At 42.3% G+C, this 27,983-nt stretch overlaps 1 protein-coding gene across 6 annotated transcripts in view; it reads left to right on the top strand.

Annotated features, from left to right (window-relative positions):
• The window catches only part of LOC126426773 (zinc finger protein 723-like), a 203,167-nt gene that overhangs the window by 56,726 nt on the left and 118,458 nt on the right, over positions 1 to 27,983 (top strand). For 5 of the 6 annotated variants that reach the window (XM_050088762.1, XM_050088763.1, XM_050088759.1 and 2 more), the window contains 2 exons: positions 8,886 to 8,939; positions 22,338 to 22,436. In XM_050088762.1, the coding sequence (XP_049944719.1) occupies positions 8,886 to 8,939; positions 22,338 to 22,436 (153 nt within the window). Of the gene's footprint in view, positions 1 to 8,885; positions 8,940 to 11,778; positions 11,821 to 22,337; positions 22,437 to 27,983 lie in introns of those variants that run through there. The other variant, XM_050088760.1, reaches the window with a different exon arrangement.

Raw genomic sequence — 27,983 nt, 5'->3', positions numbered from 1 at the left:
GGTTCGCCGATGACATTGTAATTCTGTCAGAGACAGCAAAGGACTTGGAACAGCAGTTGAACGGAATGGAAAGTGTCTTGAAAGGAGGATATAAGATGAACATCAACAAAAGCAAAACGAGGATAATGGAATGTAGTCAAATTAAATCGGGTGATGCTGAGGGGATTAGATTAGGAAATGAGACACTTAAAGTAGTAAAGGAGTTTTGCTATTTAGGGAGTAAAATAACTGATGATGGTCGAAGTAGAGAGGATATAAAATGTAGACTGGCAATGGCAACGAAATCGTTTCTGAAGAAGAGAAATTTGTTAACATCGAGTATAGATTTAAGTGTCAGGAAGTCGTTTCTGAAAGTATTTGTATGGAGTGTAGCCATGTATGGAAGTGAAACATGGACGATAACCAGTTTGGACAAGAAGAGAATAGAAGCTTTCGAAATGTGGTGCTACAGAAGAATGCTGAAGATAAGGTGGGTAGATCACGTAACTAATGAGGAGGTATTGAATAGGATTGGGGAGAAGAGAAGTTTGTGGCACAACTTGACTAGAAGAAGGGATCGGTTGGTAGGACATGTTTTGAGGCATCAAGGGATCACAAATTTAGCATTGGAGGGCAGCGTGGAGGGTAAAAATCGTAGAGGGAGACCAAGAGATCAATACACTAAGCAGATTCAGAAGGATGTAGGTTGCAGTAGGTACTGGGAGATGAAGAAGCTTGCACAGGATAGAGTAGCATGGAGAGCTGCATCAAACCAGTCTCAGGACTGAAGACCACAACAACAACAACAACAACAACTCTACTTCGGACATATTTGTCTTTCTTTGTGCTACGATAGGAGCAATTTTTATTCTGATTCCCAACGTTTGCTCTACCATAATTTTTTCATTTGACTGCCATAGCTTGGCAACCAATGTAGATTTTTGTCGACTCAGGCAATGACTGATCCGCTATAGCTATTTTTTATTGTCTCTCAAACCATGTTGCTTATATCGTGGCAGTGAATAATCTATAACAAAACAATAGAATTACATTAATTACATGTACTTTTGTACCTCGTTACAAAAATTTGAACTGAGTCACAAAAGTTCAAAATGTAGAAATACTACTACTACTACTACTACGTGATCAGGCCCAGTGGGCCGCAAGCATCTACAAGTTTCCTCCTCCACTGTATTCTGTCCATTGCTGCTATCCGCCATTTGTCCACATCTATTGACATTTGTTTTAAATCTTCATGGAGTCCATCCCTCCAACACTTCTCGGGTCTCCCTGGCGGTCTCTTTACTGTAGGTGTGAAATCCAGGAGCTTCCGAGGCCATCTGTGATCCTCCACCCGGGCCACATGGCCGGCCCACTGCATTCGTTTGGCTTTGACAGCTCCTGCTATGTTGCGCTGGCTGGTATAGTTCCTCAAGCTCTCGGTTGTATCTGATCCTCCATTCCCCTGTATCTGCATCCAGAACCGGACCGAAGATCTCCCGAAGCACTTTTCTCTCAAAAACAAGGAGCTTATGGAAGTCCTGTTTCCGGATACTCCATGTCTCACAGCCATATAGAACAACAGGCTGGATCAGGGTTTTGAACAGTTGAATCTTGAACTGTCTGGAGAGAGATTTGGACCAAAGCAGTTGTGCTAGGCTGTGGTAAGATCGGTTTCCTGCTTGTATTCTGGCATTGATCTCTGCTTCACATGACGAGCTCTCAGTGAAAAGTGCCCCTAGGTATTTGAATTCTTGCACTCTCTTGTAGGAATGGTCCCCAACCTGCAGTGATTGTAGATGACCAGCAGTCTGACAATGACCACGCGTCATAACGAGGTACTCTGTCTTAGCTTCGTTTATGTTTAGCCCAAATTTGCTGGCAGCCTCCTTTAGTGCTTTGGTCATTTGCTCCGACTCCTCTTCCGACCTAGAGAGTAAACAGATGTCGTCTGCATAGGCTAAGTATGCCAGTCTCTTTCCTCCGATTTCAATCCCTTCGTTCTCTCGGAAGGTCTCGCGTACGATCTTCTCGAGGGCAAAGTTGAACAGGATAGGGAACAACCCATCTCCTTGCCTGAGTCCTGTCACAATTTCAAATTCCTCAGTTACGCGATTTCCCATCTTCACCTTTGCATGTGTCTCGTTCAGACAGATCTTTATCAGATTGATGAGTTTCTCTGCTATGCCAAACTCCCTTAAACAGTTGAGCAGGCTCTTGCGATGTATGCAATCGTAGGCCTTCTTAAAATCAACGAATAAAATATGCAAATCTTTACCATATTCACCCAGTTTCTCAGTGAGCTGCCGGAGCCTGAAGATGTGATCTACTGTTGACCGTCCTGGCTGGAAACCTCCCTGGTACTCCCCAATCACCGATTCTGCCACTGGCTGAATTCTATGTATGAGGCAATTGGACAGGATCTTATAGCAGACGTTAAGCAGGGCGATTCGTCGATAGTTGTCACATTTCACTTTGTCGCCCTTCTTATGTATTGGACAAATCAGAGCTGTTTTCCATTCTCCTGGTAGTTCTTCTTTGGTCCATATTGCCTGTATCAGTCGGTGTATTTTTTCTGCAAGTTTCTCTCCTCCTGCCAGGATCATTTCAGCCTGTATTCCATCTTGACCTGGACTCTTATTCTGTTTAAGGTGTCTGATTCTGGTTTTTATCTCATCCAGGATAGGTGGGGGATAGTCTGCATCGGCTGTAATTGTATACTGGAAATCAAACTGCAGTTCGGGTTCATCACAATTTAGCAGCTGTTGAAAGTACTCTTTCCATCTCTCAGCTATGTCCCTATCGTTCGTCAGGATCTTATCACGGAAATCTTTGACAAATTTCTGCTTGGCCTGGTGACCTTTGCAGAGGTACTTCACCCTCAGAAACATTTCCCTCGTCTCTTGTCCTCTGAAGTCTGTTTCTGCTTCAGTGATGATATTCCTTATGTATTTCCTCTTTGCTCTTCTCAGAATTGCTTGTGTAGTCTTTCAGACCTCCTCAAATTGTGCTTTGGCCTGTGCCAGATTTGTCCCCTTCAGCCATTTGTTCCTGGCTTCCTTTCTCCTTTCCAGGGCATCTGCACATTCCTTTCCAAACCAGATCTTCTTGCCCACTGGGTTTCCCCTGAGTGTTTCCTTTGCTGTATCCCTAACTGAGCTCTGGATGTTTCCCCACATAAGTTCGAGGTCCTGATTCGCGTCCACTTCGCTGAGTGCTTCAAAGCGGTTACTAAGTTGCAACTGGTATCTGGTCTTCGTTGCCTCATCTTTTAGTTTCTCCACATGGTACCTTTCCACTCTTTTTAACTTAGGCCCCGTTCTTCCTTTACACTGTATGTTTAAATGGCCTCTGACCAGGAAATGATGACTCCCACCTTCGGCACCCCGCGCTGTCTTAACGTCTAACACCCATCTCTTGGCTCTGAGATCAACGGCAACATGGTCTATTTGATTTACAGTTCTCCCATCTGGTGATACCCAGGTTCCTTTATGTATGTTTTTCACTGGAAGTTTGTGCTGGAGATGAACAACCCTAATGATGTCGCGAAGCTGATGAACCTAACTCCATTGTCATTGCTTAGGTTGTGTAGACTGTGCCTACCTGTTGTGTCTTGGAATATTTGTTCTTTCCCAACCTTGGCATTCATATCACCAAGGAAGATCCTCAGGTGTCCATTTGGTATAGCGTCCATCACTGCCTCTAACTGTGCATAGAACTCGTCTTTCACTTCACATTCGCTCTCCTCCGTGGGAGCATGACAGTTCACAAAAGTCGCCTTAATATGCTTTACTTCCAGTGTTAGAACAGATATTCTTGGGTTGACTGAAATGAATTCTGAAACATTAGTGGCCAACGTCTTACTGACGCAGAAACCAGTGCCTAACAGATGACCTCCTTCACAGGCTCCATACAGAATTGTACAGTTTTCAACATCAATGCTCCCAGCATCGTCCCACGGGATTTCTTGCAGTGCAACTGGGTCTAGTTTGTACCTCTGAATTTCCTTGACCACACTGATTGCAGCTCCTGTCTTGTACAGACTCCTTACATTCCACGTTCCAAATCGTATACCGTTTCTTTGCCATTGACGTCGTCTATTTTTGTCAGTAATGTTCCGAGGCTTACTTGTAGTCTTGAAAGCACGTTTAATTTTTTACGGAGAGAGGGTGCTGGCCTCCCGTCCAACCTGCGGTGTTACCCTCACAGCTCACAGGACTGCTGGCTTTTCTTAAGGGGTGGACTCCCCTCAGGAGTTGGGTTATAGGAAGGAATAAGAAAATTGGAAAGACGCCCTCGGGCCTCGAAACCTAATACCGTTGGGGTCGAAAAAGCAAGAGTTGGCCAAGGGAGGCCGACAGGGAAGGAGAAAGAAGGAGTCTGACACAAGTAAGTGGAAGCAATGTCAGACTCGGCTCGGGTCCCCTCGGTCGCCACCTGCGTACTTCTAGCTGAAGCCCCTGGGGCTACATAAAAATAGTGCACATAAAAAAACGTGTTTTTGTTAATGTTGAAGCCAGATTTTGGAAAGTGAAATTTCAAATTTTATCATATTAATGCATTTTTTCTATTTGATTCACTTTAGACTGTGTCCACTTCATTCAGTTAGAAGCCAGATTTTGGAAAGTGAAATTTCAAATTTTATCATATTAATGCATTTTTTCTATTTGATTCACTTTAGACTGTGTCCACTTCATTCAGTTAGAAGATACACCAGTGGTCCAACTTTGAACCATCAACCTCACTCCGGCCAGAGTTATTTAAATGTGGTGGATTATGTAAAATTTGAACAGTGCGCATACAAATGGTGTCATTAGCTGAGCATTAATTTCAGCCCAGTTAAAATCTTTTGTGAATGGAATTAATCAACTCGCACAATTTGTTTGCGTGCCAGCTCAGGTTTGTTGTTCAAACCTTGCTTAATATACTGTGACATAATTGCAAACAGTGGAAAATCCAGGATGGAATCTAAAAATATTATGAAACGAAAATTGCTACTCACTGTATAGTTGAGGTGCTGAGTCACAGATAGCACAACAGAAAGGCTGTCACAGATAACACGTTTGTAGTGTCAGGCAACTGAGGCCGTACTGCGAGCAGCAGCACCAGTGCATGATGGGAGTGGTGATTGGGTGCAGATAGGAGGGGGCTGAGGCAGGTAGGGGAGGGGGAGGGATAGTATAGTATGGTGGGTGGTGGACGGTAAGTGCCACAGGTCACACAGACAACAGGGGATAGTTGGGGGGGGGGGGGGGGGGAGCAGAAAAGGAGAGAAATGATGGCTGTGTAGTGCTGGAATGGGAACAGGGAAGGGGCTGGATGGGTGAGGACACTAACAAAGGTTGAAGCCAGAAAAGCTGGTATTGGTGGTAAGCACAGGCTGTGCAGGAGTCATTGACGTGAATGATGTCATGTTTAGCAGTGTGCTCAGCAACATCAGGGTCCACTCGTTTCTTGCCACAGTTGACTGTGGCCATTCATGCAGACAGACAGCGTGTTGGTTGTTACGCCCACATAGAATGCAGCACAGTGGTTGCAGCTTATTTTGTAGGCCGTATGACTGGTTTCACACTGCCTCTGATGGGACAGGTGATGTTAGTGACCAGACTGGAGTAGGTGGTGGTAGGAGAATGTACTGGACAGGTCTTACATCTACCTCTATTACAGGGGTATGAGCCACGAGGTAAGGGATTTGGAGCAGGGGATCTACATCTACATCTACATCCATACTCCGCAAGCCACCTGACGGTGTGTGGCCGAGGGTACCCTGAGTACCTCTATCGGTTCTCCGTTCTATTCCAGTCTCGTACTGTTCGTGGAAAGAAGGATTGTCAGTATGCATCTATGTGGGCGCTAATCTCTCTGATTTTATCCTCGTGGTCTCTTCGCGAGATATACGTAGGATATACGTAGGGGGGTTGTTTAAGGCCGGACGAGTCTATTGTGTAGGTTCGGTGGACGGCGGAATACCACGGTAGGATGGGTGGGAAGGATAGTGGGCAGTACATTTCTCATTTCAGGGCAAGATGGGAGGTAGCAGAACCCTGGCGGAGAAGGTGATACAGTTGCTCCAGTCCTGGGGGGATACTGAGTTACGAGAGGAATGCTCCTCTGTGGCGGGACTGTGGGAGGTGGTGGGAGACTGGAAAGACAAGGCAGGGTAGGTTTGTTTTTGTACAAGGATGGGAGGAAAATTACGGTCAGTGAAGGCTTCAGTGAGGCCCTCGGTATATTTTGAGAGGGACTGCTCGTCACCGGAGATGCGACGACCACGGGTGGCTAGGCTGTACGGAAGGGACTTCTCGGTACGGAATGGGTGGCAGCTGTCGAAGTGGAGGTATTGTTGGTGGTTAGTAGGTTTGATATGGATGGAGGTACTGATGTAGCCATCTTTCAGATGAAGGGCAACATCTAGGAAGGTGGCTTGTTGGGTTGAGTAGGACCAGGTGAAGCAAATGGGGGAGAAGTTGAGGTTCTGGAGGAATGTGGATAGGGTGTCCTTACCCTTGATCCAGATTGTGGAGATGTCATCTATGAATGTGAACCAGGTGAGGGGTTTAGGATTCTGGGTGTTTAGGAAGGACTGCTCTAATTGACCCACGAATAGGTTGACATAGGATGGTGCCATGCGGTTGGCCATAGCTGTACCCCATATTTGTTTGTAGGTAATGCCTTCAAAGGTGAAGTAATTGTGGGTGAGGATATAGTTGGTCACGGCAACTAGGAAGGAGGTTGTCAGTTTGGAATCCGTCGAGCATTGGGAAAGGTAGCGTTCAGTAGCGGTAGGACCGTGGGGATTGAGGATGTTAGTGTTAAGGGGAGGTGGCATCAATAGTGACGAGCAGGGCACCCTGTAGTAAAGGGACAGGAACTGTGGAGAGCTGGTGGAGGAAATGTTTGGTATCTTTTATATAGGAGGGTAGTTCCCAGGTAAAAGGTTGAAGGTGTCAGTCTACGACAGCAGAGATTCTCTCAGTGGGGGCACAGCAACAGGCCACATTGGGGCATCCTAGGTGGGTGGGTTTATGGGCTTTAGGAAGCATTTAGGAGTGCAGGGAGTGGAAAGGGTGAGCAGAGAGATGGACTCCGGGGAGAGGTTCTGGGATGGGCCTAAGATTTGAGGAGTGATGGGAGATCCTGCTGGATTTCTGGAATGGGGTCACTGTGGCAAGATTTGTACATGGCAGTATCTGACAGCTGGCAGAGTCCTTCTGCCAGGTAATCATTGCAGTTCAAAACAACAGTGGTGGAATCTTTGTCCACAGATAGGATTATAAGGCTGGGATCAGTTTTTAGAAGGTGGACTGCGGTTCTTTCTGTGGATGTAAGGTTAGTTTGCACGTTGGGGGATTTGGGTTCAACATTGGTCTTTGTTCGAGTCTGATGGGTGGGGTTGGTGACAAAACATTGTTTCCACTGTAGGGCCTGGGAGAAGGAGAGGAGGTCCTTCAGAAGTCCTGTGTGATTGAATTTGGGAGTGAGACAAAAGGTGAAGCCTTTGGAAAGGACTGATACTTCTGTGGGGCTGTGGCTTCTGGACTGGAGCAACTGAATTACATTCTATTCCAGGGTTTGGACTACCTGAAATGAGAAATGTCCTGCCCACCCTTCCTCCGTCCACCTAACTTACACAATATACTCGTCCATCCCTACACAACCCCTGCTCCCAATCCCTTACCCGATGGCTCATACCCCTGTAATAGGCCTAGGTGCAAGAACTGTTCCATACATCCTCCCACCACCACCACCTACTCCAGCCCGGTCACAATTACCACCTATCCCATCAAAGGCAGGGCTGTCTGTCAAACAAGTCATGTGGCCTACAAGCTAAGCTGCAACCACTGTGCTGCATTCTATGTGGGCATAACATCCAACAAGCTGTCTGTCTGCATGAATGACCACAGTCAACTGTGGCAAGAAACAAGTGGACCCTGAAGTTGCTGAGCACACTGCCAAACATGACATCCTTCATGTCAATGACGGCTTCACAGCCTGTGCCACACGGACCCTTAACACCAACACCAGCTTTTGTGAATTGCACTGTTTGGAACTTTCCCTGCAATACATTCTGTGTTCCCATAACCCCCTGGCTTCAAACTTCGTTAGTCATTGTCTTCACCCATCCAGCTCCGTTTGTACGTCTCTTCTTTTCTGCTACACCTCCTCCACACGTCTTGCCTGCCGCCCGTCTAACCTGCAGTACTTCGCTGTCCGCCACCCCTACCCTTCTGTCCTTCCCCGTCCCCTCCCCACCCCCACCTCCTACTATCTGCACCCAATCGGCACTCCCATCTTGCCCTGGTGCTGCTGCTCGCAGTGTCCTTCGTTGCCTGAGACTACAGTCATGTGTGGGTGAGTTCATTTGTGTGTGTGTGGGGGGGGGGGGGGGGGGTCTAGTTTTGACGAAGACCTTACTGGTCGAAATCTTTATCTGTGACAGTCATTTTGTTGTGCGTCTCAGCACGTCTGCTATGCTGTGAGTAGCAACTTTCCTTTTCATAATATTGTAACATAACTACAGTAACCCAGATATTTTAATGGCTATACAAGTGGCCACTGCTCGGATCTGAAAAATGAGCTTCCAGCCCCCTAAAAGCTGTGATTCTGTACTCGGAGTTTTCATACATATTACTTACAGATCAATATCCATATCTGTGGAGGCTTCTAACAATATTAAATTGACCCCATGGAATGAGAAACTTATCCAGTTAATAATTTATGGTCATACACCTTATTATTTCTGGTCTCTGTGCCAACGTAAGTGTATTTGTCCATTGCTCGTTGTGACTCTTAGATACTGTTGTCGGATCTGACCCATTAGCACGCATAAAACAGTAATGTATTAAAGATTTTGTCCTGGCTACTTTGCTTAGATGGAAGAACAGTAATTTCTGTTTATGTTACAGGAGCAGAACTGTGTAAGAATGGAGACTGAGCTACCTGAAAATGCACGACAAAAGGTAGGAAGGCAACACAAGCGTGCTTGTTGCTTTGGTTACCCTTAGCAGAAGTATCTTTGTGTAAAAGTTTGCTATGTTTGTTGTTGTTATCCTTGTCTTTGATCTGAAGACAGGTTTGATGCAGCTGTCTCTGCAAGCGTTCTCCCCCCTGTATAACTATTCTTTCTTCTGAACCTGCTTACTGTGTTCATCCATTTGTTGCCATCTACAGTTTTGTACCACACAGGTTCCTGCATTTCCAAACTGACAATTTCGTGATGCCTTAAGATGTGTCTTTTCGATCGATCCTTTCTTTTCTCCAATTCTGCCGTAAACTAATTTTCTCCTGAGTTCTATTCAGTACCTCTTCATTAGTTTTGTGATGTACCCATCTAATCTTTAGCATTCTTCTATACCACACTATTCTCTTCTTGTCTGAACTGCTCATCACTTATGTTTCACACCTGTAGAGGCTACACTCCATACAAATTCCTTCTCTAAAGACATCATAACACTTAAGTACAACAAATTTCTGTTCACTGTACTCTCTATATTCTCACTGCTATGATCGTCATCAGTTACTTTTCTGCGCAGATATCAAAACTTGTCTGCTACTTGTAGTCCCTCATTACCTAATGTAATTTACTCAGCACTGGCAGTTAAATTTGCCGACTTTCCGTTACCCTCGTTTTGCTTTTGTCAGTTTTATCTCATAATGACTCTCAAAGATGTGATCCATTCCATTCCTTCCATGTCCTTTGCCCTGTGTGACAGAATTACAATGTCCTCAACAGACATCCCAAGCTTTTATTTCTTCTCTCTAAATTTTATTTCCTTTTCCACATTTCTCCACAGGTTTCTGTTCTGCTTATTCAGTGTACAGATTGAATAACACCATGAAAAGGCTACAATCGTGTCTCACTTCCTTCTCAACCACTGCTCCCTTTTTATGCTCTTTCACTTTTAGTCTCAACTGTAGTCTGGTTTCTGTACAAGTTGTAAGTAGATTAGATTAGATTAATACTTTGTTCCATAGATCATGAATACGACACTTCGTAATGATGTGGAACGTGTCAGGTTAATAAAAGATGTCTGTACAAGATATTACATTACACAAAATATTGCATGACACTAATGTTTAAGTTGTTGTTGTTGTTGGTTTTTTTCCCCCCTTAATTTATATCTAAAAATTCAGCCAATAAGTAGAAGGAGTTGTCATCTAGAAATTCTTTTAATTTATTTTTAAATGTTAGTTGGCTATCTGTCAGGCTTTTGATGCTGTTTGGTAGGTGACCAAAGACTTTTGTGGCAGCATACTTTACCCCTTTCTGTGCCAAAGTCAGATTTAACCCTGCATAGTGAAGATCATCCTTTCTCCTGGTGTTATAGCTATGCACACTGCTATTACTTTTGAACTGGGTTGGATTATTAACAACAAATTTCATAAGTGAATATATATGCTGTGAGGTTACTGTGAAGATCCCTAGATCCTTAAATAGATGTCTGCAGGATGACTGTGGGTGGGCTCCAGCAATTATTCTGATTACACATTACACGTTTTTGAGCAGTGAATACTTTTCTACTGAATGATAAATTACCCCAGAATATGATGCCATACGAAAGCAGTGAATGAAAGTAGGCATAGTAAGCTAATTTACTGAGATTCTTATCACCAAAATTTGCAATAACCCTAATAGCATACGTAGCTGAACTCAGACGTTTCAGCAGACCACCAATGTGTTGCTTCCAGTTTAACCTCTCATCAATGGACACACCTAAAAATTTTGAAAATTCTACCTTAGCTACAGACTTCTGTTCAAAGTCTATATTTATTACTGGAGTTGTGCCATTTACTGTACGGAACTGTATATACTGTGTTTTATCAAAATTTAAAGAGAGTCCGTTTGCTGAGAACCACTGAATAATTTTGTGAAAAACATCATTTACAATTACATCACTTAGTTCTTGGTTTTTAGATGTTATTACTATACTTGTATCATCAGCAAAAAGAACTAACTTTGCATCTTCATCAATTTGGAATGGTAAGTCATTAATGTATATCAAGAACAGTAAAGGACCTAAGACCGAACCATGTGGGACCCCGTACTTGATAGCCCCCCAGTTTGAGGAATCAGCTGTTGTTTTAACATTACATGAACCACTTATTTCAACTTTCTGCATTCTACCAGTTAAGCATGAATTAAACCATTTGTGCACTGCCCCCCCCCCCCCCCCCCCCTCAAATCATAATGATTTAGCTTATCTAAAAGAATTCCATGATTCACACAATCAAAGGCCTAACACTGTGCTTGCTGTATTTTAGTCCTGCTGCCATCAGAATTTTAAAGAGTTTTTTTCCAGCCGACAGTATTAAAAGCTTTCTCAGAATCTACAAATGCTATAAAAATAGATTGCCTTCCTTGAACCTGGGTTATGAGATAAAGTAAGGGGTCAGCATTAACGTGTGTGTTCCTACATTTCTCCCAAACTGAAACTCACCTTCCCCATGTTGTATTGTACAAGTCTTTCCCTTATATTGTAAATAATTTGTGTCCGTAATTTGCAACTGAAACTTATTAAAGTAATGTTCTGGTAATATTCACGCCTGTCAGTTATATGTGGAAGAAAGAGGCTTGATCTCCCAACTATAAAGGAGGTAGACTGGCTGGCCAGTGCTTGCTTTCATGAGGGGAAATGCCAAGTAGAGGAGAATGGGAGTAGGTTTTCAATGATTTTTGCACAAGAAAGTTTTAAAATTATTTTAATGTGAAATACATTATGATGCAAGACCATTATTATAGATTTACCTCACTTTTTTCCTCATGCTCAGCAATCAGGAATGTCACTGGCTGGACACAATTTCCAGCCATGCCCAATGGAACATAATTTTACAGTGGGTGGGGTAAGTTGTTACACATAGTGTAGCCTTTTGCATATTGATAAAAATGTTATAGTTTTGTAGTATTTATTGTTGTTTTTCTCTTACAAGTGATTACATGTCAGTAGTATAGAAAAGTCTGTTTTGTTTTTACACATATATTTTCACATGAGAAATAAAAAAATTACAGAAGACAAAACATTACCTAACAACAATGACTAGCACCAAGCAGATGTATGTTAAGTATGTAGATATTACCTAAAACATATGATACTTAAAATGAACAGTTACAGATATACTGTATAGTCAGTTAAGACAGTTAAAATGTAGACATTTGGGCATGAGATATACATAGTCTGAACAGGTGCATTAAAAGGGTAAGCAAGAAACTTTAACATAAATAGTTATATCCAGATCAGACAGCAAAGCATCACTCTGCTGGAGATACGGAGTGCGGCTCTGTGATGCCGTCTGGGAGTGATCTGCTGGGGCACTCATTTAGCTGTGGTCCGTGCTCTGATTCGGTGTTCCTCAGTTGCACTCTGGTCAGCTTTCCGTGCTCCATTTGAACAGCGTGTCTAGACTTCTACCAGTGCCTACCCTAAACTGTTTCGGGCAGTTCAGTATTCGACGGGGTGGATCCATTTCCGGAGTTCTGTCTGCTACTTGTGGGATAATGTCCATGTTCTTAATTTCTGTATTGTTGGCAACATGTTCAGTCCATTTGGCAGTAATGTCGTGGTTGTCTTCCAAATTGGTGGTTCTCCTGATAGGGCGACGAGACCTAAGACGATCTGGTGGAGGAGGGTGCGGGACTTAAATCCGGACAAATTTCAATTTGAATTTCCCGCCATATCGTAGATCTGCCAGAGGCCGCAATTGGCTTTCTCGAAAGCCGCAGGCATCTAGTAAACAGTCCTAGAACCTCAAAATGGCAGAGGTGTTACGGACAGGTGTGTAGTACAACCGAAAGAGCCGCGATTATCAAAAGTCTTTGCCCTGGGCGTTCACCCACTGCGAGAGTTTGAACCTTCAGGTACCCGAGATCAACTTTTTACTATATTGTGGCCAAGTATAGTGCTTTGGAGAAGTCTGGATGTCGTGTCCAGTTAGGGTGATACTGTGCCGCCACATTTCTTTGAATTGAGCAAACTGTCACTAAAGAAGTTTATTTGAAAGTCTTGACGAATGTTGTGAAGCCGTGGGTGGTAATTGTGGCTTCTGGGAGATATGTCTTTCAACGGGACAGTGCACCAGCCGATACGGGCTCTTGGATCAAGTTGACATGTTCTGGTCAAAGGAGTTCTGGCACCCGAATAGCACGGATTTGAACCCTCTCGATTACTACGTTTCGAGTGAAGTCGAAAGAGTTACAGATAAGATGAGCCACCCTAATATTCACATCTCTGCGTGCCGCAATTGGAGCAGCATCGGTGAACACGGACAGCGCTGTCTTAAAGAGTGCATGCGATCGCTTCGGTACGAGATTAGAGGTGGTCATTGTGGCTGAAGGGGGTTACATCGAGTGATGTTACTCTTGAAAGATACCACTACTTGAATGTAAAAGGATTTTCATTTGTATTTTCTTTTTAATCAATTTGCTTTTAAAAAATAGTTCATTTGTCCGGATTTAAGTGCCGCACCTTGTGAAGTTTTGTGGCTGGCTGGTAGTTTTCCTGGCCGATAACTTTTAACCACTCCTCTTGAGCCGGGCTATTCTGCAGAGTTGAGGAGTTGCGATATTGGCTAGGATCGGAAGCCACACAATGGGAGAGGATTTTAGTGTGCCCGATACGATCCTTATTGCTCGATTTAGCTGTATGTTGACTTCATAGGAATGGTGGCTCTTATACCACACTGCAGTGCAGTATTCTGTGGTAGAATAGGTGAAGGCCAATGTAGCACTTCTCAATGTGTTTCCATTTTCATCCCACGAGAATGTTGTTCCTAGACTGTATTTTGTGGGCAGTTTTTGTCAGACGTTGCTTATAAGTCAGTGATCTGTCCAGAGTGACTCCTAGGTATGTGGTGCAAGTGTTGTACCGTATTCTTTCACCGCCAAAGTAAAAATCAAGTATTTTGAGAGCCAACTATTGCTAAGATAGGAAGATTAGGTTTGAGGCACCATTTCATTTAGTATTTGTGCATTATTTCTAGGTCTTCTTGCAGTTGGTCACTTCCTTCCTCCAATGTTTGATGTTGGTTTTCCAGTGCCATATTTTCAGCATAGATAAATTTTGTTGATGTCATATGCAGTAGAAGAAGTGGTGCAGGACTGACCCCTAAGGAGGGCCATTTTTGAGAGTACGGGTAGAACTGGCTCTCTCATTAACGTGTACTGTAATTATTCTAGTACTAAGTATATTCTGGATTAATCTGGTGATCTTTTTACACAGAATTGTGTGTTATAGTTTCTAAATATATTATCTCCTTTTTTGAGATAATGTCATATGCCGAGGGTAAATCTATAAATGCGCATGCAGTTTGAAGACCTTTTTGAAAATGAGCTTTTATAAATGAGTTTAGTGCCAGAACACAGTCGGCACAGCATCGGCAATTAAAGCCGGCCTGTTGTGTAATGATTGATTTATCGGCTGTAGGGGAAATTCTGTTCTGTTATAATCTCTCTAGGAGTTTATAGCACACGATTAATTGTGATGGGCCGATAGCTCTGTGGACTATCTGATGGCTTTCCCGGTTTGAGAACAGCAAGGATTTTGGATTTCCTAAAATCATTGGGGATATCACCAGTCTGGAGGATCTCGTAGAAATTCAGCAGCCACTGTTTGGTGGACCCACCTAGATTTTTCAAGAACTCAGGGAACACACCATCTGGGCCAGGCACCTTTCTGTGTTTAATTTGCTTCAGAGCTGAATTTAGGGTTTCCGTTGGGAATGCCTGTGACTGTTGTGAATTGTGTGGGAGTGAATGAGCTGTTGGAGTTACTGCCCTTTTTTTATTATCTTGGTGAATGTCTTTCTGAAGATGAAGATTTTGAAATTTCCACGAGGCAATCAACAATTTTGTTGTTATCTGTCTTTTCCAGCGGGGGGAGCAGCAGCGCCCAAATGCCTGGGGAGGCTCCACCTCGTCCTACTGGAGTGTGCAAAGCTTATTTCTTCTGTAGTCCGTTGCCACCTCTGTGCTCTGGTGGAATTCAATAACTCTATTATTTGGTTTCCAATCAGAGGATCTCCAGTTTCTTCATATCTGTTTAGCAATACTTCTGTATCCCTCAACCGACCCAGTATATAATCGTTACGAAAACTCCGAGGTATGTTCTTCTCGGCTGCGTCTTTCGGGATGGCTACAAATGTCTTAGTTTCCTGCAGTAGAAGGAACAATTTGAATGTTCAATTTGCTCTCTTTACAGAACATGTTGAAGTTTGATTTTCTAACAATCTATCATTTTAGTTTGGCCGTTTTAATGATGAACTTGAAGACGTATCATGAGGCTGACAGGCTTACACTGACTTAGGGGAAACTGTTTAACACTTTATGGCAAGAGGGCATTGGGCTGTCAAATTGGTCTCTATTGACAAAACAGAGGTTTTTCTGCCACCTAGCCGAGTGGAAAGTTTTACTTTCTTTGGCATCATACAGTAGTTGCAGGTCGTTAGCTTCCGTCAATTTCACCACCGTCTCAGCATCTCTGTCGTTAGATGTGTATCCCCTGGAGGTATGACGGCCATCGAAGTTGTCTACGTATTCGACTCGCCCGTGTATACGGCAGGGTGAGCCACAGTGGTTATGTTGCGGTTGGGCCATCTTACTTTAGGAGACTTGTATAACGAAACAGTGATTATGTTTTGGAGTTTTAAGATTTCCAGGCCATCTCGAGTACAAACCACAGGCTCTGCACAAAATTCAATCAGATTATCTTTTACGTAGATTGCCGAACTGTGTGTGCTAGACGAGGCATAGGTTGCTGTCTTGAAACCCGCCTGTCATCGAGTTCATCGGCATTATTTGTACGGAGTTCTCAAAGACAGATGGTGTCGGTGCACTCCTTCTCAGCAGTTCGTGCAATGCACTCGTCCTTCGATCTAGACATCTCTTCGCAGTTAAATTGTAACACCCGGACTGAAGGTCCGATTATTTTAATCGAGTGGTCGTAAGGGTGACCACCTTTTGTGTGGTTCATTTCGGACGTCAAGTAGCGTCTGCGATTGTGCTTCTCGATGTGAGTAGCATTTATGTCAGTTACACCATTACCTGGGGTGTACCCTTAGGCGGTGGTCTACTCACACACCCTACATTACTGGTAAGCTGACATTACTCCTTTTGCCACTTCTTTTGGTGTTGTGCCGCTTTTTGTCTTTTTTAAATTTCTCACATTGCCTTCACACGAAAAATGTGTTACGAGAAACAGCATGTGACACGGGTCAGGTTGTTACACTGTAACATCTAGCCCCGATGAAACTGTAACAAATTGCCCCATATATCACCACTTCCTATTTAGGTGCAGATAGGAATCATTTTTAAACTGTAAAGTAATTTTAAACATTTATCACTACCTCCAGTTAAGTCTTCCACATGTTAACAGACTTGCACTGATCTACAAAATGGCTTTGTTGCTATTAAAAAATACTGGGAGAAGAAAAATTACAGACAGACGGAATACAGTGTTTCCTCTCAGAGCCTGTCTGGTACTGCCAGCCCACCCACCAGTGATCGGCTGGAGAACTGCACCGTCAGGAGCTACCATCTGCTACGGAGCCGTCCACGGCGTGCCGAAATTCACGTGTGCAGGGTGTGCGGACCACCGGCGGGCTGAGACCCGTGCTGTCTCGGCTTTGCTCCGTCCTTAGTGGAGGTAGCCAGAGGAGCGCGACATTTCATTTAGTATTCCGGTGTGGCTCGTTCCGGTCGGCACGACTCTCTGACGTTCGGTAGAATTGTGGGGTGGAGGAAGTTCACAGGTCCGGTGGCTGTTTGCAGAAAACAGGCAGTCTAGCTATCTACTGTTACGAGCTCTTTAAAATGAGTGGCAATTTGCATAAGCATTGAGTGTTGCAGATTTGCTATGAAGCGACATTATAATATTGTGCAGAAATAATCTTCATTGGCAGTGAAAGAGCAAAAATTACAATGATCAACAGATGGGATTCATTGTTCTCTACATGAAGGAGGGCTTTGTGCTAAAATTTATGGCACGGAACATGTAAAGAAAGTGATGTTACGAATAGTAAAATTTCTAAAGTCACTCGCATTATTCTGCTATCACTTGCAACAGTTTTCAATAGAATGGAGTGAAGAGTGTGGAGACTTTATATATAGGACTGCCAGTAAGTCTCCCCTGACACACGGTTCTGGGTGACTTTTCTAAACATTGCGGCTGTATTGGGCCATTCCTGACAGCTGAGGAAGCCGTCTGTATGGGCAGAGTTGCAACTTTTCTGCTGCTGCCAGAAATAATTCACTATACAATGTTCTGCTTTACCAATGGATTGCACGATGTTATTTTCCCTCTTCCAGCAGCATGCTGCGGTACTGTGCTGCTGGTAATCCAGTGTATATCAGTACTGCAGATATATACCTGCAGTCAGCAAACAAATAATTAATTACATAACCTTTTTTTTTTTTTGTTTTTTTTGTTTTTTGAGGTGGTAACTGAAACGCGGGACTACCCCTTGAAGCCCTGGTGCAACTCGGTTAGAAGATGATGGAAGCTTTAGAGTGTGAATTAAAGGTGAATTAAACAGGCACAGAAATTGACAGTGGGGACCAAGAAGTTAAGAAGTGGACAAATAAAAAAAAAATGTTCAGTGGGTAAGGAGCGGGGAATACAGTTAGAAAGAGAAGGGGAGAAAATAGGGTAATGGTGGGAAGATGAAGAAAAAAAAGTAATTGACTAATTAATGAAATTTTTCCATTGGGGAAAATAAACTATTGTTAACAGAGATTGACAGCAATTTTCTATGTAATTTATGGATTCGTAACATAAAAGGGAGTTCCTGAGAGAGTGCTGGTTGTATATGAATGAAGATCATATTCATGAGTTACAGACTGATACTAGTTGACAAGAAGAAGGTAGTGTCTGGGGGGGGGGACCTCGCTCTCTAGAATTTTTATGTCAGCCGGGCAACATTGCTGTGAGCATCGAGGAAATCATCCGACTGACACACTACGGTGAAGATAATCATTTAGTAAAACACCGTGTCGTGCTGCACACTCTCGTCTGACAGGAATCTTCGACTCTTCGAGGGACCGAAGGCGTTTTAATCACTCGGGGAGAGACTGAGACTATAGGGCAGACGCTCGAGTGTCTCCCATTGGAGTCGGTGTGACTTCTGCAGAAGAGGCTGGCCTACCAGATTGACCGGCACGTCTTGTCGAATTGCGAACTTGGCGCGCTGTTCCGCAGTGGTGGCTATCGACAGAAGTGCTGCCCCACACACACTCTTCGTTCTCTGACGGATTTACGAATAAGCACACATTGATCCTGTTTGGATGCATTTGGTAATAATGTTGCGACAGTTTGCATTTCCAGACTTACCACACACACGTCAGAAAGGCTCAAACGCTGCACTACTCCGTTGCTTACATGTCGGTGCTCATATACCGACTTTGGAGTCACGATACATTGCGTGTATGCTGTAGCAATACCCTCAAATGTAAACTTTGTAATTGCCTCTTATATTTTACCAAAAATTAAAATTTAATATTATGTTACCATTAATCTCAAACAGTAGCACTTGATATGTGTAATGTGAATCTGTAGTTAAATTTTTATCCAGACTGTGTGTGTGTGTGTGTGTGTGTGTGTGTGTGTGTGTGTGTGTGTGTATACATATTAATCCATTGCTATAAATTATTTGTATTGTTATAATAAGGTCTTGTATGAAAAACAGGGTACCTGACTCAAGATATTTTGACTTCCTGCGTTGTTCGATGTAGCTCACTTGTTCCGAATGTCTGTTTCTGAGGTGCACATAGTAGAATAGTTTAGTGCTCTCATATTGTGGATTTGATGCAATTATGGTTTGTGAAAGATGGCTTCAGTGAGCAATCATCTCAATTCAAATAAAAGCTGGTTCTGACTGTCCACTAACAACGTTAGCTATAGTATCTAATGGGGGAAACAAAATCAAAAACTGTAATCATTTGTCACAACAGATCAAGAAATATATTTTAAAAAAGTAGGGATGGAAGCATGAATTTTCAAGCAGTTTTTATTATTTTCCATTATGCACAAAATATACTTAACAGAATCGAAGAAATTTCAGCCAGAGGGAATCGGTTAGGTATCGACAGACTGCTTGCAGCTAGTTTTTGAATGTTGAGCTGGAGCATAGCAAACTCAGGACACTGGCTGACCTCTTGCCTGTGGTTACATGTTGCACTCAGTTTTGGCGAAATCTGAAACGTCGTATCTTGCTGTTGTAAAAATGTATCCAGAAAACTGATGCTATGAAGTGTAGTTCCAACTGATTAGCTCGAAAAAGAAATGGATTTCAAAAGATTCACTTTATTTGCACAGTACTGTAGTTTATGGGAAGTTCCAGTTTAATACGAGGGCAGTTCAATAAATAATGCAACACATTTTCTTTCTGAAACAGGGGTTGTTTTATTCAGCATTGAAATACACCAGGTTATTCCCCAATCTTTTAGCTACACAACACTATTTTTCAACGTAATCTACATTCAATGCTACGGCCTTACGCCACCTTGAAATGAGGGCCTGTATGCCTGCACGGTACCATTCCACTGGTCGATGTCGGAGCCAACGTCGTACTACATCAATAACTTCTTCATCATCCGCGTAGTGCCTCCCACGGATTGCGTCCTTCATTGGGCCAAACATATGGAAATCCAACGGTGCGAGATCGGGGCTGTAGGGTGCATGAGGAAGAACAGTCCATTGAAGTTTTGTGAGCTCCTCTCGGGTGTGAAGACTTGTGTGAGGTCTTGCGTTGTCATGAAGAAGGAGAAGTTCGTTCAGATTTTTGTGCCTACGAACACGCTGAAGTCGTTTCTTCAATTTCTGAAGAGTAGCACAATACACTTCAGAGTTGATCGTTTGACCATGGGGAAGGACATCGAACAGAATAACCCCTTCAGCGTCCCAGAAGACTGTAACCACGACTTTACCGGCTGAGGGTATGGCTTTAAACTTTTTCTTGGTAGGGGAGTGGGTGTGGCGCCACTCCATTGATTGCCGTTTTGTTTCAGGTTCGAAGTGATGAACCCATGTTTCATCGCCTGTAACAATCTTTGACAAGAAATTGTCACCCTCAGCCACATGACGAGCAAGCAATTCCGCACAGATGGTTCTCCTTTGCTCTTTATGGTGTTCGGTTAGACAACGAGGGACCCAGCGGGAACAAACCTTTGAATATCCCAACTGGTGAACAATTGTGACAGCACTACCAACAGAGATGTCAAGTTGACCACTGAGTTGTTTGATGGTGATCCGTCGATCATCTCGAACGAGTGTGTTCGCACGCTCCGCCATTGCAGGAGTCACAGCTGTGCACGGCCGGCCCGCACGCGGAAGATCAGACAGTCTTGCTTGACCTTGCGGCGATGATGACACACGCTTTGCCCAACGACTCACCATGCTTTTGTCCACTGCCAGATCACCGTAGACATTCTGCAAGCGCCTACGAATATCTGAGATGCCCTGGTTTTCCGCCAAAAGAAACTCGATCACTGCCCGTCGTTTGCAACGCACATCCGTTACAGACGCCATTTTAACAGTTCCGTACAGTGCTGCCAGCTGTCGGAAGTCAATGAAACTATACGAGACGAAGCGGGAATGTTTGAAAATATTCCACAAGAAATTTCCGGTTTTTTCAACCAAAATTGGCCGAGAAAAAAAAATGTGTTGCATTACTTATTGAACTGTCCTCGTAGTTTATATGTTACACAGTTAAAGGGTCACCCATCTGTACGCGCCCCCCAGAGATGTAGTCGGGATTGGAGAGCAGTATCGGCTTGTAATTAATACACAGTGTTCAGGTTCAGAAAAAGAATCCGTACCAGTCTATTTGCTCATCGTGTTTACGAGGCGAGGACTGTCAGGAGGGCGAGAGAAGGTAACTCTGGTAACCGTGGACCCACCTCGAAGGAGAAGGGACACTTTAAAGGTGGAGGAACTGGCGGTGACTCTGAACAGGAGAGAGAGTGATACACAGTGCTGGGACCCTCACACTCACCAGTCACCTGCTCTGCCGATACGATTCGATTGTCAGTGCGGCTCTGCTAATGACGGTTCGCCCTATTCCACTGCGAAGCGGTTGTTTTATTCACGTGAGCCGAAAGGTAATGGACAAAATAGGTGAACTCTTCGTAAAATTTAAATAATAAAAATTACTTTTGTTCGAGGTCTGGGGCACCTTCTACACATCTCTAACCTTTGCAGACATATCCGGAGGAAAACCAGTTTGCAGATATCGACAGTCCTAGGAAGTGTATTTACTAGCTCGTCCAAGATTTTGAGATACAAAGACGTTTCTGAGCTTCAGATTACTTTCAAACATATTTGGCACACATTTTTGTTATCTTACGGTACAGAATTACACTTTAAATGAAACAGGGATCTTGCCGGTCGCAGATTCTCGATCGAACCGACATCGTTACAATGCTACTTTTATGATCTCCGGTCGTAGACTGGCGATTTGGGATGAGATGCAGCTATTCGAAGACGTGCGTGAAAATGTGATGTAATTTCTGAAACTCTTAATGTCTTCATATTCTGCTTGGTTAGATTTTACTGTTTTGCATGGACTATAAAACTTCACTATTGTTTGGTGTACGAAAAATGTTTCAAGTTAGTAATCGACAAAAGTACATCAGACATTATTCTTACACTTTATGTGAAATTGCGTATATACGATTATGGCATCCGTCTTGAAATAAATGTTTTATGATTCAAAATTATTTGAAATATTAATTATTGACTGAATTAATTAGTGAGAGGTGTTATCTAATTAAAGAAAGATACAGCAATGAAATTATATTGTCAAAGTTTGGAATGTTGCAGTCATTAAAGTAAAATAGGCGACCTGAAGTTTGAGGGTCTGAACTATTAATGTTACTTATTTTGTAAGTTACTTAATTTCAGACAGTCCTTAATATGTCTTCAGAAAGTTGTGAATGTCTGCTTCCTTATGAGTAGCAACAATATCTTCCCAGCAGCTCAGTAGCTGATAATGTTTTTCAATTATATGACATTGTCGTGGCTCCAGTTAGCTGTAACTTTTAATTACTTTATTTTCCAGCAAAACTAATTGTATAACTAATCAGGAAGGTAAATATAAACAATTGAAATATAAGTACAACTGACGTTTTACATAAATAACAATTTTACATGTTCCTTTACAGATTACCTTTTACATGCCCAACTGCAACCCTTTCTCAGAAGAGCTTTTTATCGGTCTCGTGTGACTCGCTTTGTGGGATGCGATGACTGACCTTAACCGTAGACAGTTCACAAACGTAGCACTTGCACACATCAATGTTCTATGTGTCCCAGTTCTATGCCACTCTGACATTCTGCACAGGAATTAAATGAAAGTGTTTGTTGTTGTTACAGGAATTGGATTGTGTGACAATAAAGATGGAGGAGAGTGACAATTCGGAACAGGAGGAGACTGAAAATTCTGAACAGACCAGTGTCTCTGGAAAACTACAGGTAGGAAACTGATGTATATTTCATATTTTCATTTTAATTTTAGTCTCTCCATCATCGTTGACAGTGGACACCTCAGAGGCGTGCATCCACAATGCACACAGTTATTTGTAAGTAACTCTGGTGTTTCCAAAGACATGTATGTGAAAAGTAAAAGCTGTACAGCAAACAGAAATGTGTCAAGGGATAAAGTATCGTTCGAAGTTTTCAACTGGCATTACAGCTGCTCAATATGGGCACCGTCCTGACATCGCGAACTTCAGTACGATGATCGATCTCTTGTTGTACACGTCCCAAAATGTCACACTTAAAAGTGTGACTGCATTAATTCCTCGCAACTCTTCCAAATTAAGTGGCAACGGAGGCAGGAACATGTGATCCTCGACATAACCCCACGAGAAAAATATCACACAGAGTCCGGCGACTGTAGGGGTGCTAAAGAAGGGAGATTCATGATGGGAATGCTATCCAGTCTGCTGAGGCAGTTCAGTGTTTGAATGTCTGAAAGAAACTGTGGTGAAGCACTGTCTTGTTGCAAAAATTAAGTCTCCTCTGTCTTGGTGTAATTGTGGCATAAGCCACTGCTGCAGCATGTCCAGGTACACGTAACCAAGCACAGTTTTCTTCTCAAAGAAAAATTGTCTCTAAGCATTTGCAGAAGACGACACACTAAAGACATTAAGTTTAGGTGAATAACAAATGTGATCCTCAATTTCACACAAAGTTACTGTGCGCCAGACACACCTTTCGACAGTTCACCTTTCCACACATACGAAATGTGGCTTTGTCACTGAAACTCAGCTCTTTTTCTCACAATTTTCTTATTCACCGCCGACCGATGCACGGAACAATAGGGCAGTCTGTATTACACTACTGGCCATTAAAATTGTTACACCAAGAAGAAATGCAGATGATACAGCATCCCTCTCTTACCCCTTTGTGTTTGTTAGCATTTGATTATGTTTTTCATTTGTGTAACAATTATGTTGTTTGTGCATAGACTATTAATAGTGCTAATCACTACAGCACAAAGTTTCCCCGGCTGCCGCCGATCAGAACATGGGAGTCTAAGTGCCAACTTAGAAACTGTGACTTTAAAGACTAATAGTTAAAATTGTTGTTGTTGTCATTGATAATTTGTAATGCAAAAGCAGAGGAACATTGTAAAATTGACACTGTTCTTTAACTACTTCTTTTTTTTCTTCTTCACTTCATGGAGTAGGCTAACAGCTAGTTCTGTCCACACCAAAGCCTTCTCTCTCTCTCTCTCTCTCTCTCTCTCTCTCTCTCTGTATGTGTGTGTGTGTGTGTGTGTGTGTGTGTGTGTGTTTCCTATTGCTTTATAACTGAATACTTGTTTGTCTAATCTGTTTTTCCCCATTGTGTTGATTTGTTGTTTCCATTTTATGGATCCTGCCTCTATCTTTATTATTGTTACAGTATAAAGTAAGTTCTTCTCTTGCAATAGGTTTTGTATTTGACCTCTGAGGTTACACCCTTTAACTTTCCTCAAATGTCTCATTTCCGCCAATGTGTTCTTCTTTTGACTTCTTTAGTTATTGTTCAAGATCTGCTCCCATATATTGGAGTAGTGATAGCCATTACTTCGTAAAATTTTAACTCTGTGTCCTCCACTGTCTTGCGACTCAGTGTTCTGTGTATTGTGCCACATATCACATGATACTTGTTTCATTTATCAGTAACACCGTTTCTGTGATCGTTGCTAATATCACAGCCTGGCCACCTGAAGATGTGACACCAGTTTTATTGGCTGTTTGTCTAGTACCACTTTTGAGTGAACTATAAAATTATCCTTTGAAGGAAATTATAATGAAAGTCCTATTTTAAGTTTTTGTGCAGTCCATATCTAAAAAATGCAAAATTGGGCAAAATGCAGATTCAAGGAAAACATTAAAACCCCCAAAATACAAGCAAAAACATTTGTAATTAGTGTACTCGATTAAAAATCCTAATCCTCTCCAATACATTGTATAAAACCTGTATAAATGAAGGAAATTAAATGTACAATACAATGTTTATACAATAATTTGGTGTAATGAATATCATCAGTTATTAAAAAATGGCAGATGTGTAACAGCAAGCAAAAACTCCTCAAAAATTTGAAATTGTCATCTGGATACAAGGTGATCTAGCTATTTTCCGACATACTATGACCGCGAGTGGTATGACAAAACACGCGTTCTTGAGAGATTTTTCCTTTGTGCTCACCCAGAAAAAAGCAAACCGACAACTGTGAAGTACAGTGAAAGTTGACAGAATATAACTGGGAGGGGGGCTTTCCCTTCTGTAGCCAATAGCCGCGCAGCGTAATCTGGTGACGCGAGTGCAGTGACTTTAGTGTGTCGCTTGTAGACATGGAGCAGGCAAGCTCATTTTATGTGTGAAGGATTGAGTACATTTCACACAACTTTTTGCAGGATGTAGTGGCACTGTGAGGGCAGCCAGAAATGATCTGTGAAAAGCAGACAGAAATGTTAAACCAGATTGAATATTGCAGAACATACTCGTATTATTTTGACAACGAAGTCCCAGAATGTGTTAACAGTGCTAAGGTGGAAAAAAAGTTAGAAGGATGCGAACTTACTACGTCTAACTCTGTAGACTATGACGTTATTTCTTATGCTACAGATAAATCGTATAAATTTTGTCTCGTCTCAGTTATCATAATTTCTCTTGAAGCTTTGTGTCTTTGGTGCTTTATTAACTGATATTTAATGATAAGGGTGACATTTTTGTGATACATTTTCAATGTGTCACTGCTTTGAAACGGCATACTGTGCTACACACTCCACAAAGGAAATGAATAAGCGAAATGCCCACAGTACACACTGTGGTAGTTCACACGTGCTTGCAAAAATCAATAGTCGAAAGCTCACTAGTGACATCACAGCTGCAAAAAGTAGTGTGAAGTCCCTAAATTACACGACTACACCGGCTTGCATTACACAGCCACCAGTGTAAATACTGTTTCATCATTTCGTGAGAGCCTCTAAAATGAAAGTTTTAGCAGCTGTACATTTTGTGGTGCCGTTAATCTCGTATTACATTTCCCCGATTCTGACCGAGCACGTTCTTCGGAGCTCGGTGTTTGAATTTAAAGGTTGACGATCGACATTGTTGCTGGATACAGTACATCCGAAATACGTGCAAAAAGATGACACTGAGTTGTAAGTGGCACGAGGGAAGCTGGTGGCTGGACCCCTTCGTCACGTATTGGTCCGGTCTAGAACTCTTCGCGCCGACTGTCCCCTTTCTCCGTTGCTGCTGCAACCTAGCAGTATTTGCATCATAATTGTGCAGTGAAGCTAAACATTGCAAGTTATGTGGGCAAAACTGATCCTGCATTGCACCAGCATTTCCTCTCTCATGTCTCTCCTCTCCACAATGGCCTAAAATATTCCCTTAACTCCACGACCGCCCACTGTGTGAACAGTCTGTCTTTTGTGGCACTTACAACTCGTTCGGTCACATCAAATGTCAACAGGCAGGAAATGGGACAAAGTCAACCGAGACATCGGATAAGAACGTAAAATCGAGATAAACCTTACTAGGAAGAAACTTAAATTCGAGAATTTTTAGTCTTAATCCTATGGATTTTTCACAGGGGCTGCTAATTTATGGCATAGAATTGCTCAGAGAATGTAAAATCGAAGTTTCATTGTACTTAGTTTTTACTGAAATTGTTAGATGTACGTCCTTTCTTATTTCGTTTAGGAGATGTATTGCAAACTGGAAGTCGTTTTCTTTGTTGTGAATAATTATTTGGATATTGGTAGAGAATGGATTAACTATGTGTGTGCCCGGATATTAACTTCACACATTGGTTAACTTCTCATTTCCAGGGTCTAAGAATGTCACCTTGGTATATATTGAGTAGAGTGTGTGAAAGGCTATACCTTTGTCAAACTCCTCTGTTGATCTTTGTTGGCCCTGTCTTCTCATTCTCTGTATTTATCATAATTTCTGTATTAATATTATGAAAAGGAAAGCTCCTACCCACCATAAAGCGGAGATGCTAAGTAGCAGATGGACACAACAAAAAGACTGTCACAAATAAAGCTTTCGGCCATTAAGGCCTTCGTCAACAATAGACAACAGTTGCACGCGCGCACGCACACACACACACACACACACACACACACACACACACACACACACACACAGTCTGTCATCTATTGTTGGCGAAGCCCTTAATGGCCGAAAGCTTTATTTGTGACAGTCTTTTTGTTGTGCCTATCTGCGACGCACATCTCTGCAATATGGTGAGTAGCAACTTTCCTTTTCATAATATTTTTACATTCCATCACGGATTTTCCATTGTTTAAACTCTGTATTACTTGTATTAAATGTCTTTGAGACCCTCATTTTTGATGATGTTCCAAGTCTTGCAACTGTTCAGTGTGTTCAAAGCATTTCATACTCCATGAATGTGATGTGAGTGTGCAGGTTGTATTCTCATCATTTCTCTATTTACTGCAGTTCAGTGGTAACACAGTCACTACAAGATCAACTCTTTCTAAAGCCATTTTATTCCTCTATTACAAGTGCATAAGCTATCTTTCTCATTTTACTGTCACTATTTATTGTGTAGAGTTTGTAAGAACTATTTAGAAGCTTTATTCCTTTATATTTACCGTAGACTTTTCTTCTCCTTTTTTTTGTAGAGAGTAGTTAAATTTCATCCATAAAGTAAAATTACTGCATATATGTGCCGATACAACTACCAGAAAGAAAATAGCTCCTGTTATAGCACATAAAGGCAAATATGTCCTGGGCAGAGTTAGGGATGTAAAAGAAGTGAACTAGCTTTTCAACATAACTTGCAGCTTCAAAGACATTTAAATCAAAACATTTGCTTATTCATGCTTTTTTGCTTGTAGTGTAATACAACACAATGTAATGCATCCACTCTCAGATATTTTATTCCCCCTAGAAAAACTCTTTTAGCTATTACATCTATGCACTTCTGGTATTTCATATTGTATATTATTTTCTATAGCTGGCGAATCTTCTGAATTTTGGACACAGGATCAGGGACTGCAGCCTAAAAATTGCAAGGTGCAGGTGTCAAATGTTTGCAGCTATCAGAGCTTACTGCACCTGGGACAGTAGAAAAGTGTGAATATGTCAAGATGTTTCGATTCAAATGTCTTTGAAGCTGCCAGATTATTAAAAAAAGCTGGTTCCCTTCTTTTACATCCTAACTTTGCTCAGGGCATACTCGGCTTTTTTTTTCCCCTCCAATGATAGAAGCATTTTCAGTTATGGTTCCCAACTTCTATTCACTGTAATTTTGACATGATACTGCCGTAACTTGGCAACTGATGTCGACTTTTGTTGATTCAGGCAATGACTGGTCTGGTATAGATTACCTTTTTGTAGTCTTTTGAACCGTGTTGCTTATATTGTGGCAACAGGCTTTCACAAAACCAACAGGACGGCTGTGAATTACATGAATTTTTTTACTTTCTTGCAAAATTTGATCTGATTTGCATGACCCTGAAACATAGAAGTGATGTGGGGAAAAAA

Source organism: Schistocerca serialis, chromosome 11, assembly GCF_023864345.2.
Source record: "Schistocerca serialis cubense isolate TAMUIC-IGC-003099 chromosome 11, iqSchSeri2.2, whole genome shotgun sequence".
Classification (NCBI taxonomy): domain Eukaryota; kingdom Metazoa; phylum Arthropoda; class Insecta; order Orthoptera; family Acrididae; genus Schistocerca; species Schistocerca serialis.
This window is presented reverse-complemented; position numbering and strand designations above follow the sequence as displayed.